The 14971-nt window shown below is 45.0% G+C and overlaps 2 protein-coding genes across 3 annotated transcripts in view; one reads left to right on the top strand and one right to left on the bottom strand.

Annotated features, from left to right (window-relative positions):
• The first annotated feature begins 274 nt into the window (after positions 1 to 274).
• ska1 (spindle and kinetochore associated complex subunit 1) lies at positions 275 to 11100 on the top strand. Of its 2 annotated transcripts, none has more exons than XM_004086211.4 (7): positions 275 to 374; positions 2080 to 2229; positions 2309 to 2424; positions 2532 to 2626; positions 9918 to 10055; positions 10128 to 10297; positions 10718 to 11100. In XM_004086211.4, exons 2-7 carry the CDS (start codon positions 2148 to 2150, stop codon positions 10864 to 10866), a joined length of 750 nt encoding a protein of 249 aa, XP_004086259.1. In that variant the 5' UTR covers positions 275 to 374; positions 2080 to 2147; the 3' UTR covers positions 10867 to 11100. The 2 variants fall into 2 exon arrangements, with proteins under 2 accessions (XP_004086259.1, XP_011471152.1); XM_011472850.3 differs by having other exon boundaries at positions 309 to 502.
• Positions 11101 to 11531: 431 nt separating this feature from the next.
• Positions 11532 to 14971, bottom strand: part of LOC101168927 (neuronal acetylcholine receptor subunit alpha-7) — a 46042-nt gene continuing 42602 nt past the window's right edge. The window contains exon 10 of the mRNA XM_023955520.1: positions 11532 to 13513. Within this exon, the coding sequence (XP_023811288.1) occupies positions 12953 to 13513 (561 nt within the window). The 3' untranslated portion in view covers positions 11532 to 12952. The remainder of the gene's footprint in view (positions 13514 to 14971) is intronic.

Raw genomic sequence — 14971 nt, 5'->3', positions numbered from 1 at the left:
AAAATGACTGCTAATCACCAAATGAGCAATTATACTTCCTGTGTTGGGGGGAAAAAAGACAAAAATCAAGAAGGCGTACTTTAGTTTTCCTGGAATCCCCTGGTCTTGTCAGAACTTCCTTCCACGAGCTGCGATGAACGTTTTTTGTGCGTTTTGTCCTCTTGCTGAAGTTTATTTTGATGACGTGCAGCAGCAGCAGCGATTAGTTGCATTTGATATAATGAATAATCGGTTTCTTTTCTGCTGAAGTGTTTCGAAGCGTTTGATTTTCCAAGGCGTCGAAAATGCAGCGTGGGTACGGCGCATGCGCGTGACGTACGATAATTTCAAACACGCCGCGAAAAGTAAGAAGGGGAGCAGAAACCAACCCAAGCGTGAGTCCGCCTTCTTTTGGACCTGCTACGGAACTGGTTCTGGTTCTTTAGGCTGCATGCACACACCGGGCCAGCGTGGGTCGACCGGAAACGGGCTGGTTGTTCTCTTAAATGCGTTCACACGTAAGGTGAGACGGATGTCGGTTCCCTCGTTACGGGACTGGAGCGTTCAGGGACGTACGGCTGCTCGGACGTTTAGGCGTCTTAAAGACCCACTGCAATAATAGAGAAGTGTTTTTAACATGCTCCTTTAGCAGTTGTTCCACGGTGGAGGACATGTATTTAAAAAAGCCTGCGGTTTTGAGTATTTTTCTAATCGTGATGAGTCCGGAGCAGATAGAAAAGCCTGGCTTGCAGTGACGTAGCTGATGGGAAAAAAATCCAAATGTGATCGGAGTGGAACTTTAAGAAACACTTGTTTGTCTCCTTGATTAGCTAAGACCTTTTTGTCTTTCACTTTCAACACGTTCTCTCGCTTATAGTCTGAAACACGTTACAGTTCTCCTGTAATCCCATTACTTTAAGGTAACACTCAGATTAGACGATGTTGTGCCTGGGATTTGTTTAAGGTTCGAATCCAGGCTGTGAGCAGCGCATGCTTACATCTGAGAGCCTGGCGGACATGCAGAGAACCAGGGTAGCCGAACCGGAACCAGGTGTGCAGGATGTGTGACGCTGCGCGTGCGCAGGAAGGATTTAGGGCAGAAACCAGAAAGTTTCTGAACTCCATTCATTATTCTTGAAACATTTTTCTGCTAAAGACTGAAAAGAGCTGTTTAAAGTCCTTCTCCGATCATCTATTGATCTATTTTTAGATCAGTGGACCAGTGGTCTTTTAATAATAATTATGCTGTTTTCAGCCCAAACTCTGTGTAGTTTTCTAGGACCTAGTTTCTGCAGAACGACAGACAGGAGTTCAGAGATTTGTGTGTGGGACTGGTAACTCTTAGCAGACCTGCTGAAACCCCCCCCACCTTTGATGACCATCATCGTCAGGCGGCTGCAGAGCCCGATGAAGAGCGGAGTTGGGTGTGCATAAGCACGGCAACATGGAAAACATGCAGGACAGTCTGCCTCGACGACCAGGGTTATGCACTGACTTGGAGCATGCCCGCCCCCACTTCCCAGCATCTGTTTACATGCTCTTCTGCTAGCTTACAGCCCCAACCTAACATTAGCGGTGCAACAAAAATGGTGAGCAATGTTGGAGCCATCCAGTTTAGATCCAGACTCCAGCTCAGACCAGGAAAACAAAGACGTTCTGTTGGTCTGCAGGGGGATGATCAGAAAGGGGCGGAGCAAGGAGCTGGAGGTCTGCTGATCGCAGCACCTGCATCACAACTACAGGCTTTTTCCAACAGCGTATTTTGGTCTGGTTCAAAATGATTTGAATAAAGAAATACTCAGAAATGCAGTTTAATCTTAAGTTATTGAATATATGACCTCCATTGTGAGAAAGATTCCACAAAAGCATATTCAAAACACAATTTTTATCACACTGGGTCTTTAACAAAATCTGGGTCAGAGGCCACGCCCTCAAAGCTTACCTGAGTGATGCGCCTCCAAAGCTCTCGTGTCCCCATCAGGGAGGATTCTTTTATGTCCAGTCGAGCGTGTGTGTCTGTCTGATGAGGTTTCAGTGAAAAACAGGAGCGTTTGAGCTGCTCCTTGTGGAGGTTCAGTGAAGGTCGTGTTTGTCTTTCAGCGGCTGACCTCCTGATAAACATCTGAAAGTGCTGCTCTGACCTCCATAGCTGTTGAAGCCTCAGGAAAATGTCGGGCCTTGAAGACATCAGTCGACACTTTCATGAAAAAATCTGGAGCTTGCAGCAGATGCTGGATCTGTGGGTTGTAGGTAAGAGTGGACGTCAGTGTGAGAGTTCCTCTTCATCGTGTTCTGCAAACCCAACCGGAGTCTTCTGCTCTCCGTTTAGAATTGCCTCAAATTAAGATGAAGAAGTTTGGACAAGAACTCTGTGGACTGGAGCGGCTCCTGGAAGAGTTCGAAAAATGTGTTGATGAGCAGAAGCAGCAGCTGCAGAAGCTGAAGGTGCGGTCGGTGTTTCAGATGTTGGCGGAGATTCCATGAAAGGACTGAAGCTGTGGAGGTGAGGATGGGATGTGTCTGAAGTGTGAAGCACATCTGGGTCCTTTCAGGAGATGCAGGCCGTCTACCAGCAGGCTCTGCAGGACGTGCAGCACATGAAGGACCACATGCCTCCTCACATTCCCAGGATGAAGAGCGCGCTCAGGTGAGGGCAAAGGCTTGTGGAACGACTCAGACGAATCGCAGACGCTTCCTTCAGGGAAACAGAACCACCTCCTTGCTTGTTGATAATATGACCTCAGCGGATGATTTGTTCCAATCAAAAGCACTTTCCCAACTCCTGTTACTGCAAGTGCTTTACATAAAAACATAATCCAAAAACCAAACGTTACACAAAAAATATGTATGTTATCCATACCCCCCCCCCCCACACACACACACACCACGGTAAAACATAAAACGATTCACTAAAATGATGCAATGTAGGAATCTAGCTTTGTACTGAAGTGAGGACACAATATTTTGGGGACATGTCCACATCAGTGCCCCCCCACACACTCAAATGCTACTAAAGGACCCCCCAGATCTAAGCATAAGAGTCAGACCCGGTAGATTCACTGCAGCGCCCTGGTTCACTGAGAAGGGTCAGTCGCCGATGTGGAGGATCCCTCTGAGGAAAACACTGGAGTTACAGGAATAAAAAAAAATGAAAATAGACAAACAACCAAATAAGGACATAAATAAACCTCAATAGACACGTTTGTTTGAAACAAACAGGTGAACTGAGCTAAAGTAGAACGGTTTAGGTCAGCCCTGAAGATGCTTCCAGGCAAAACTTTAGCCTAAAATGTTCAAGTCAAAACAAGAACAAACAGAAAAAGACTTAACTTCCCAGCGGTCTGCCGTGTTTTTAAGGGAATCCTTCCTGTAGGATTCAGAGGTGAAAGGAAGTCATTTGAAGGAGATTATTCAGGAGAAGAAGAGAATCTACTTCCTCTGCTTTGATTTGAAATGGTTTATTTCAAGGAATAATGCACAAAACAATACAATAAGCATTCATACATTCATTCAAAGACAAATTAACTTAGGATAATTAGATATTAAATCAAAGATTACTTGAAAGGGAGTGGAAGGAAGCAAACTTATATAATCCCACCCCTGTTCTACCGTAACCAATTTATTACGGTACATGATTTATCATTATCCAGTTCATAACTTTATCAGACAGAATTAAGAATCCTGAAGTATCAATAAAAAACATGACAAAGATGAATTACTTAAAATATTATGTAAAATATAACTATTTTAGAAATCAACATTGCAAATGCAGATTATATTCATTAGAAGAATCATGTATGTGATTAAAAATAATACTTTATCAGTAAAATGGACATAATAGTATATGATATAATATATGTACAAATTATGTTTCATTAGGAAAAATAATGAATCAAGTTTTGGAGCAAGTGAATTAATATAATTAGAAGTCAATCAATTTAACCATTTTCAATAATTGATTACCGTAAATTCCGGACTACAAAGCGCACCCGATTACTAGCCGCACCCACCCATTTTCACGTGTTTAACTACTTTTGTACATACACAAACCGCGTCGGAGTACAAGCCGCATGTACTAGGCATCATTGTCATCCTGACAATTCACATCCTGATTCCCAGAGTAAAGGCCTGTTCACACCGGGACGAATTTCGCCGGCGATTTTCGCCGACGTTTAACGCCTCGTGACTAAACAAAGGGCACCAATGTGAGTGTGCACACCGACGCGAAAAAACGCCACGCGCCAAAGCGTCAAAAAAAAAAAACGCCTCGGGTTCGTTTTTTTTTTCGACGCGTCGCGTCGAAATCTATTCGACCAATGAGAATTGCGCTTTTGCACACGTGTCTGGAGCTTCTGAAGATACAGTAAAACACAACTTGGGGGCGCTCAAACACAAAACTGCGTTGCTGAGCACACATACCAGTGAAGAAGATAGACGCCAAGTAGCGTCTACACTGCTGCGAAGAAATAATGACGGACATTCTTAAATATCCCCGAACCAATCACCAGTTGGAGCTACTGGTGTTTGAAATATTCATGTTTTCTTTGTATTATTCGGACAAGCGCGTAAATACTTGCTCTCTTCTTCTGAGTGAAAAGCGACTTTAAGAATCGTAAAGTTGCGCAGCGCCACCTTGTGTACAGGAGTATTTCTGTTTACATTAAGCGCCATCTAATGTCAGGGAATGAAATTGCATGTTCGCTCGGCTCATCGTCAGCGAAAATCGCCTGGGTGTGAACACAAAAGACGTGGCGAAAAACGCTGGCGAATAACGCCTGGCGAATATTCGTCCCGGTGTGTACGGGCCTTAAGTGTACTTCGTTAGCACACTGTGGGTGGCGTCAGCTTTGCCTCAAGATCATGTATTTGAATACACCTACATCTGCCAAACAGCATGGAACTCTATTCTGTTCATAAGTTCCTCAGTTATGGTTATTTTTTTTTATTTTTTTTTTACTTATTGACAATCTAGGTATCATACATAAAATTACAAACAGTAACCATATAATCAACATTACATCCCTCAGTTATGATGAGGAAATTTACATCCCCGATTCCCCATTTCCCATGAGTCTTAGGGGCTAAAGGCGGGGCCAACGCTCGCCTCGTCACACTGTTGTACGTGTTTAAGAATGAGCAAGTATCAGCAGTGCATGGAGGGGTGAACGGGAACAGCTCTCCTTCCGCTTGTGTCGCGGCAGCGTTATGGAAGTAGTAACACCAGTAAAATAAAGCAGCGGCGACTGAAAGGCGCGCGCCTCAGCGCGGCGCGTTCGTAAGAAGTTTCCTTCCACAACAAACACTGTTGCTCTGCGGACGCCTCTGCGCTCCGCGCTCGCCAAGCGGGCTCTTTGTCTCCCAGGGAAGAACACTTCGTCCCCATTCTGCGCTGGACGGAGCAAATCGTGTCTGTGCAGAGCAATCGGACTTAATACTGAACGTTTTGTGTATGAGGGGAGGATGCGTTGTTACGTGTGGGAGCCATCAGACTGCCATCGGCCCCGCAGCTCTTATGTGAACGAGCAGCAGAACATGTCTCCAGCTCACACGGCGGCTGTGGGTCGGTGTGAGCTTTTCAAAGCAAAATTCCGCTCAGTCCTTAGAAACCGTAAAAACGATCACATCGATTTGTGTTTCCAGTCGTGTCCCGACAAATTAAAGGCTTATGTTATTCCCACATATTTACGTGCAGCCAGCTGAGTCACTATGACTCAGAGGTAAATTCACTCCTGAGCATGCGCTGTTCTCTCCGTCACGCAGCTGACCGGCTTTTCCAAACCCGTTGGTGATGGTGGATTTTTTTCACGCTGCTTTTAACAATTGCTTTTAACTTGAAAGCTTCATCATATTGTAGCGGCGATCACGTGCACGTTGGGTCTAATGGCACCAAAGGATTCTGGGATGCGGCCGGGCATGCGTGTTTCGTTTTGTTGAACCATGACTGAAGTGTCTAAGACCTGAAGTCAAGTCCATGCTTTTTGGCTGCTTAGAAGTGTGTTGAAAATCATATGACTTGTGTTTGGTTTTAGATAGAGAATTCAAACCATTCACTGAGTCCGAAAGTACGTACATGGCGGCCGCCAATTAAATCCATGAATTAGCCGCGTCACTGAATAAGCCGCAGGGCTGTAAGCGCAGGAAAAAAGTAGCGGCTTATAGTCCGGAAATTACGGTAATCATTTATTTTGTTATTTTTTATAATAAGGTAATGCTGTAAAATGAAATAAAAAAGGTTCCATAATCTGTCGAATGACCAAGGTTGGTATTTCTTCTGCTGATTAACAGCCGTTCTTCTGGGTTTAAACAGAGTTTATAGTTCTCTTCACTGTTATGTCTGCAGACATTAGACTAAGGTCCATATCCTTCTTCAGCTGATATCAGCTGCGCTGAAAGTTGAGGTCAAGTAGTCTGCAGGTCAGAACTTTGCTTAAATCAGGGTCACTTCAGACTTTTGGAGAAAGCGATGAATCCAGGCGTCATATTTCTTGAAGATATTTGGCTCTTTGATTTATTACTGCATGTTGTTTCAGACGTCTGTGATCAAACACTTCTCAAAGTCTTTCATGGTGTTAACAACCAGAACCTTGGACCGGTCCGGTGGACTGAGTGGTTTGACGTAAATCCTGCAGCCTTTAACCCAAGTGTTCTCAATCTGTTTACGCTTCCCGAGAAGCCTTTTATGTTTGGTGATTTCAGCATTCCTTCTGGTCAGATAGTTGTTTAGATAAGCAGCAGATCCCTTCAGATTCTTCCTTTGGTTCATCAGAGCTAGCTTGTGTGTTTGATTCACAAACCTGATGAGGATCACTGGTTTATCCGTCTCCTTTCTCCTGGGGAGTGGGTGGCAGGTCTCGATGGTGTTGAGATCCAGGGAAATCCCTTTTGACGTGAGAAATGATTCCACTTCATGTTCCAGAGACTCTCCATTTAAGAAGAACTGCTAGCAATGCTAGCGCTATTAGCATTAGCAATGCTAGCTCCTGCATCATTCAGCTTTGCCCGAGGTTTGATCGGTAATCCAGTGAGAATGACATTATTCATCTTTACTTGTTGTTCCACATCGTCCAGTCTTTTCTCAAGAATGTCGACCCGGTTTTCTCGTTGCTCGTTTTGAGCCCGGAATCTCTGGAAGTCTTCCATTAGCTCCATGAGAGGAGTTAGCTTAGCGGTCACTCCAGGGCTCCAGACTAACTTTTTCACCAGGAGCACAGTGGCCCCTAACTGAAAATTTTAGGGGCACAACCAGAACATTTAGGGGCACATACCGTAAATCAACATGCTAACCAAATCTACTAATTTCCACTGTATTACTAATAAATAATTTAATAATAGATGCAGAAATTACAATGTGCTGTTTCAAATTCAGTGTCACATTTTATTCTGCACTTTTGAAGATGCAACAACAGGTAAACTGACAGCACCATCGCTGTCATGACAGTACAAATAGTAAAGAAAACAGATGGAAATTTATCTTTGTGACACCAAATAGGTGCAGCCAAGATGCACAATAAGTGTGTTTGAGATCACCCAGGTGAACTCAACGCTGCGCAGATCTCCTGGTGTGTGACATATATTTTTGTTTTTGCTCCAACATCACCTGTCAATCATCACTAAATATATCGCGAGAAAGGGGTGGGAGCAAGGGGCCACCCTACCCGGACACAGCTGGAAACTGAACTGACTGAAAGCTGCCCGACAGACTACAAAACAATGCATTATGGGACATGTGTCCTGATGCTTTTTGTATTTGAGTGATCAATTAAAATAATTTAAAATACCAATTGATTAAAAAAAGGCTACATACATCACAAAACATTAAAATAATCATAAAATATATAATAACACAGATCATACTAAGGGGAAGAAGCATATTAAAACTAAATTGAATGTTAAGGACAACTCCAATTTCCTGTCCTCCTTCAGTCTTGCTGTAGATTCACCTTCATCTCACAGCCCCCCCCCCCCCCCCCCCCCCCCCGGCCTGGTCTCCCCAGTGATCCAGGCGAGCCGCCGGTTCATCTCAAACATGTCTATCGTTGCATTTTCCCCATGTATTTTCAGTGTGTCTAAGGCTAATCTTGTTGTTGTTCACACGGGTTTACAGTTCAAGCCCCTTTAGCTGTCACGCATGTAGGTGTGGGACATTTATTCTCCTCAGCTGACCCGACTTCCGCGGGAGTGGTGTGCTGCCGTAACAGCCGTGCATAAACCAGGGCTCCAGACTGCGACCATTTGGTCGCATTTTGCGACCAAATAAGTGCAGCCAAGACGCTTATTGTGCGTCTTGGCTGCACTTACTTGGTGTCACCAACATACATTTCCATCAGTTTTTGAGCCTCTCTCTGATCTCAGGTATCTGTATCGATTGTTCTGATATCCAGTGAACATCGCCCGTTCTTTTACAGTTTACCTTCTGCTGTCAGTTTACCTTGTTGTTGCATTTTCAAAAGTGCAGATTAAAATGTGACACTGAATTTGAAACAGCGCATTGTAATTTCTGCATCTATTATTGAAGTATTTATTAGTAATACAGTGGAAATTAGTAGATTTGGTTAGCATGTTGATTTACGGTATGCGCCCCTAAATTTTCTGGTTGTGACCCTAAATTTTCTGGTTGTGGCCCTAAAATTTTCAGTTGGGGCCACAGTGCTCCTAGTGAAAAAAGTTAGTCTGGAGCCCTTGGTTTGGTTTGATGCGCCGCCGTAACCGTAACCAAAACTTAAACTTCCTCCGGGTCTGTGTGACCCATAGAAAAGTTCAGCACGGACTGCGTGTATGTAGAAAATTACGAGCGAATAGATACGTTCAAAAAAGGACAGTAAGGAACTCCTTAATGTGGTCCGGGGAGGGAGGGGGCTGTCAGGTTTCCTGCTTTCAAGCCCAGTCATTGTAACGCCCCCAATAGTCATTTACCCCACTGTGATTGGTTGGTTCAACAGCTCCGCGCACGACAATGAAAAAGTGTCATTCAGACAAACTGGCGGGCTGCAGTAACATTAAACTTTCATATTAAGGCGGGAGCCGCAAAATATCATCTTGGAGACCGCAAATAGCCCGCGTGCCGCGAGTCTGAGACCCCTGCTGTACACTCTGGCACCGGTACACTAGCCGCTGGTGGGAAGAACAAATCAATAGTTCGCTTGCTCTTAGCTCAGACGCACATATCAGGTTGTGATGATATTTGTCTCCGTTCCCTTCCCACAGATGTTAATACGCGCTCGATTATCTCTAGGCCCCTCCCCCTACACGCATTTTAGCCACTCACAGTGGCTTTCCCCATGCTTCTCACACGCAGTGGCCGCCTCACACACTGGCATCAAGCGAGAGTGTACGTGCTCGCATTTCATGAGTATGTGCGCGAGTGTGTGTATCTGCCTGCGTGCGTGTGCGCTCGCGTCTCATTGATTATTTCATTGATCATTGACGTTCCCCTTCCATGTTTAATGTATAAAAAAATACGGAGGGTGGGGGAGGCAAAATTACTGGTAGCACATGTGCGACTGGATGTAAAATTCAGTCGCACACTCTCAAATTTTGGTCGCAAAATGCGACCAAATGGTCGCAGTCTGGAGCCCTGCACTCGCTCCATGAAGGGATACAATGTAGCTTGGAATCTCGTTAATGTCATTGTAGTCACCTGTTGCTTAGTTTTTCTTAGTCATGGTCAACTGTCTGTCTTTGGAGAAAAGCAACTTTTAAGTCACTTGAAGATAGTTGTATAGCCGCCGTGAGCCACATGTGTCCGTTGACTGCTTCATGTTTTCTCTCTAGCTCTTTCAGCAGTTTTTCAACATGAAGTCTCTCACACACACACACACACACACACACAGACAGTTTTGTTTTGAAATCTGTTGACCCTTTTGAGGTTGCAGAAAGCTGTTTGGTGTTTGGCGGTGAGTGACAGGCTCAGAGCTTCTGTCTGCTCCATGGTCTCTCAGTGGAAAGGAGGCTGGAATGAAGCCGAAGGAAGGTGTGGACATTCAGCCGGCACCTGCAGGAAACCCCAAAAAGACCAGCAGGAACTTCACCAAGGAGATGAGCTTCATCACCACTCTGGAGTTTGAGAGCATCCCTCAGTGAGTCTCATCCACCGCTGCCCCCGAGGCCTTTGGACGTCTCTGCTGCTGTAACCGTGCTGTGCGCCGCAGGTACATGAGAGGCCGCGTGTCATACGAGCAGCTGAATGCGGCGGTGAGCAGCATGAACGCCGCTGCAACCGCCAAGTACAAGATCCTCCACCAGCCTGTGAAAGGACTGAGCAACCACGCTCGCAAGCTGCACCAGCGCTTCAAGGACCAGGAGAACAAAGAGACCAAAGGTACGCTGTGATGACTGTGGGGGGGCTTCAGCTGGAGGGCTGCTGGTTCAAGTCCTGGGCCCTGTAGGATTCGACTTGTCAGAAGTCTGTGAATGGGAAAGTTTGACAAATGTGCCAGTGGGAGGGGCTTTTTAGGACGTCTCAGGACGTCTGCAGTGAACTTCTCAGGAAATTCTGAAGGTCCTGGCCCAGACGTCTCCCTGAAGACCCCCAAACATCATACAGGCGTCTCTCTGGTTAAACTATTGTTTCCCTCACTTTGGTTTAAGAAGCGTCTTGTGTGACTCTAAGGTAGCATGTTACCTGAAGAACTGCTTTGACCTCGCTGTGAAAAAGGTAGAACCCAGCTGGAAATGCGGGCCGGGATCTGTGGGTTCTGATCCGTCAGAGCAGACTGCAGCTGCTGTTTGTGTGTTGCAGGTCAGTTCTTTGTGGTGGAGGAGGACATTCGCGAGTTTACCCAGATGAAGGTGGACAAACGCTTCCAGGGGATCTTGAACATGCTGCGGCACTGCCAGCGCCTTCGCGAGCTCAGGGGAGGGGGCCTGACCCGGTACCTGTTTCTGTGAGGCAACCTCCGAGGGGGCTGGCTTCTTTGTTCTGTTTTGCTCGTCATGTTTAGCGTTGCATCTTTCATAGACTGTTTGTCAGTGCTCTGCATAGCTTTGAATGCCTGTGAATTCTTTAATCTTAATTCTTCGACTTGAAGCATTTTGTTTCTGTATTGATGATTTGTTTGTTTTTGTCTACGCTTGTTCTGTACATATTTAAACTGAAGTAAACCTTTCATTTTCACAAACATTTACCCTCATAAAGCTACTATAAAGAGTCAACAGCCAAAGAGAGAGCGTCCCGTCTGCAAACCCCCACTTTCTGTTCCACACCAAATGTTGGAGATCAGGGGGGTCAAACTCATTTTCACTGAGGGCCACATCAGCATAAAGCTGTCCTCAAAGGGGCAAATATAACTTATACATGTAACTAAATGTAATGCAAAATAAATGTAACTACTCCTTAATGCTAAATACCTCATTATTTATTTATTATAACTTTTTAAAGTGACAATTACAGTTGTATAGAAAACATTTGTTTGCTTGTTGCTTTAGCATAAATCCTTTTAAATTTTGTCCACTTATTAAAACCCACATAACTCCATTAATAATTAAGGATCAAACTGTCCGAGTGAATAAAGACAAATAACATAAAACTGAGCTAGAAAGAACATTTATGACACGTGTAACATTTTACCAAAAAAGGCTGCACACAGCCTTGTATCCAACTGATGGTTTGATGACAACAATATGTCTGCAAACACACATAAGACCTGCAAACAATGCATAATTACAACTGCAGCCACACATAAATAATATGTAATTAACTAAAATAAAATTATATTTTAAGTAGTTAAAAACTTTTATGCTCTTGTGGGCCACATAAAGTGACATTGCGGGCCACATTCGGCCCCCGGGCCTTGACTTTGACACGTGTTGTAGTTCCTCCGAAGACCACTGGAGGTCAGGATGCAGAAACTTTTGACATTTATTGTTTCATTGTTTTTTTTTATAACTGCTGAAATCTCCACTTTGGGAACAAGTAATGTTTCTTGATTGGCATGTGGGTGGACTCAACAAAACATTACAAACATTTCTGGAGAGTAATGGAGCTGGGTGGAGTGAACCAAACGGCCTGTCCCACGTGACGCTTCAATATCTCGGTTGAGGATCCGTCAGATATTCTCCGTTAACTGTACGGCTGTGATCACCTTCTTCTGTACAGGTTCACAGGTAGAAAAAGACATTTTAGAATGTTGAAGGTGATGAATGGATTTTTTTATGAAGGAATTTCGGTCCTGGTCTGATTAAAAGACTAAAAGTGGGCTGATCCTCAGCCCTGAGGTGGATGGGGGTCACTCGAGTGGTTCTTCATCCAAACACGGCTGAAATGCAGGAAGCATTGCAGCTCATCTGGAACATGCTCCCTATTCAGAAGATGGTGTTCATGTTATGCAAGAACAGAGCACATTGTTCACAATCAAGTTTTATCCTGCAAAGATCTAACTTCATCTTTAGAGAATCTAAAAGAGCATTTCAGGACCACACAGAAAAAACTGGTTAAGGAGGCAAAGAGTTCTATCAGTCAATAACTAGTAAAAGCCTCTGGATACGATCTGGAACAGAGTTCAGGTCAGTTTATGAACCATGCTTCAGGTGGAAGTCACAGGTAACCAAAGGAAACACGGGCCCATGCATGAGAAAGCTGTGCACCGACCTGATGGCAGACGGATGAAGAGCCTCAAGCAAACATGTGATGCCTGGGACAGCTGAAGACATGAGCTCATGAAACACAGGAGTTGATTTTGAGCTTTTTATCCTTTTTACAATTGTTGCTAAAAACCTCAGAAATCCTCGTGTTTGAGCACTGGCAGGAATGGTTGCTCAGAGGTCTGTGATCTGCAGAAGGAAGTATTCAGCTCACAGCTGAAGACTTTCCTCTTTGAAAAGGTTAACTTCAGCCTAACGGTAGAGCTCTTCAGCAGTTTGAACGATCTTCAGTGGAAATGAAGGGAAAGGAGTTTTCTGTGGGGGGAGGCCTGCGGCTGACGGCACCGACCCTATTCATGCTGCAAGTTGCACCCTGGGGACAGATCTCCTCTCCTCAGCTGAAGAAGTCTTTGGAGATGGCTTCCACAAAGTTGGGGGCAGACATGAGGATGCCGATGGTGCAGAGGATGGTGAAGACAGAGAAGGCCACCAGGCAGAGGCGGTCGATGACCGCTGCGGCAAACTTCCACTCGCTGCACGCCGCCTTCTCCTGGTCCTGGTTGCGGAAACGCTGACCAATGAACCTAACCTCCTCCAGGATCTGCTGCAGCTCCACCTCTAGGGCGGAGTCATTCAGGACCCCTCCTTGTCTTCTTCTTGTCCCACCTCCCACTCTCAGAAAGTCTTCCTCAATGAACCGTGCGCAGAGCGGCTCTGGATCTGTGGCTGAGCCACAGTGCAGCCCCTCCACCCCTTGAAAGCCCACATAGAGAAGGTTGCTGTTGGTAACATGTGGCTGGGGGGGGACAGACACAGGGTTAATGCTGAGCTCCAGGCTGGAGAGGCTCCCTCGTTGGCGCTTGCCCATATTGTGACATGCCAGAAGGACTTTGGCTTCTCCCGGACGCCGCATGCGTAAGAACCAGGCGCACCAGTTCAGCAAAACCACCCGGGTCTGAGGAGGAGAGAGCAGCTGTGAGTACGACCCGCTTTCATGGTGCTGCTGTCATGACGTGTAGCAGCTTCATTCAGGCATGATGGACCTGCCTCTACGTTAAAGCTGCTTGTTTCTGCAGTTAGGGTGTTAACTGGAACTGTTCTGACCCTGCCGTGAGTCTGTTCCACTGAGTGTGTAAGAGAACTGGACTGATGTGACGTCACCCATAGAAAATGACCAACCAAATGAAGCCAGTTCAGTCGCCATTTGTGATTGGTTGCTTTGAGTCACCGTTTCTATGGCAACTACTGTCGCCAATCAGGAGTAAGCTTGTTTGAAGTCCACACCCCTTCCAATGAAAGTGGCTTGGAAGAATCTGTCAATCAATCATTCAAGGTGGGGATCAGCGGGCACCATGCTATTACTGAGGCATCTGATTGGTCAGTTTATGTTTTGAATACCGATAACTTGTAGTAAAGAAAAAATACCATGAAAAAAATATTAGGATTAGAAAGAAGATGTTTTTTTTTATATGGTTTATTTCAAGCAATCAAATAAGAATAATACACAACAACAATACAATCATCAGTTATACATTCATACAATGACGAATCAAACTTACGATAATTAGACATATTAATAAATATTGCTTGAAAGGGAGCGGAAGGAAGCGAATTTATATAATCCCACTCCGTTATACTATAACCATTTTATGACATGATTTATCATTATCCGGTTCCTAGCTTTTATCAGACAGAATTAAGAATCCTGAAGTATCAATAAAGCACATGACAAAGATGAATTACCGTAAATTCCGGACTACAAAGCGCACCCGATTACAAGCCGCACCCACCCATTTTCTCGTGTTTCATTATTTTTATACATACACAAACCGCGTCAGACTACAAGCCGCGCATGTGTTAGGCGATATATACGGCCAGCATCCCAGAGTGAGTACAATACATTAGCACATTGTGGGTGGTGCCAGCTTTGCCTCTGGCTCATGTATTTGAGTGTATCGACATCTGTCAAACAGCATGGACCTCTATTCTGTTCACAAGTTCCTCAGTTATGGTGTTTTTATTTCATTTTTTTTTACTTATTGACAATCTAGGTATCTTACATAAAATTACAAACAGTAACCATATAATCAACATTACATCCCTCAGTTATGATGAGGAAATTTACATCCGCGATTCCACATTTCCCATGAGTCTTAGGGGCTAAAGGCTCGCCATTCTGTTGTACGTGTTTAAGAATGAGCAAGTATCAGCAGTGCATGGAGGGGTGAACGGGTACAGCTCTCCTTCCGCTTGTGTCGCGGCAGCGTTGTGGGAGTAACAGGGCTGGTTAAAAAAACACACCGGTAAAATACAGCAGCGGCGACTGAAAAGCGCGCGCCTCAGCGCGATACGCGCGCCTCAGTGCGGCGCGTGCGTCAGAATTCAGAAGCCTCTGCACTCCGCGGACGCCTCT

Source organism: Oryzias latipes, chromosome 6, assembly GCF_002234675.1.
Source record: "Oryzias latipes chromosome 6, ASM223467v1".
Classification (NCBI taxonomy): Eukaryota; Metazoa; Chordata; class Actinopteri; order Beloniformes; family Adrianichthyidae; genus Oryzias; species Oryzias latipes.
This window is presented reverse-complemented; position numbering and strand designations above follow the sequence as displayed.

Coding starts and splice junctions, on each gene's coding strand:
- ska1 (XM_004086211.4), top strand. CDS start 2,148: ATGTCGGGCCTTGAAGACATCAGTCGACACTTTCATGAAAAAATCTGG. Junction 2,425..2,531: donor AGCAGCTGCAGAAGCTGAAG/GTGCGGTCGGTG, acceptor GGGTCCTTTCAG/GAGATGCAGGCCGTCTACCA. Junction 10,056..10,127: donor GAGTTTGAGAGCATCCCTCA/GTGAGTCTCATC, acceptor TGTGCGCCGCAG/GTACATGAGAGGCCGCGTGT.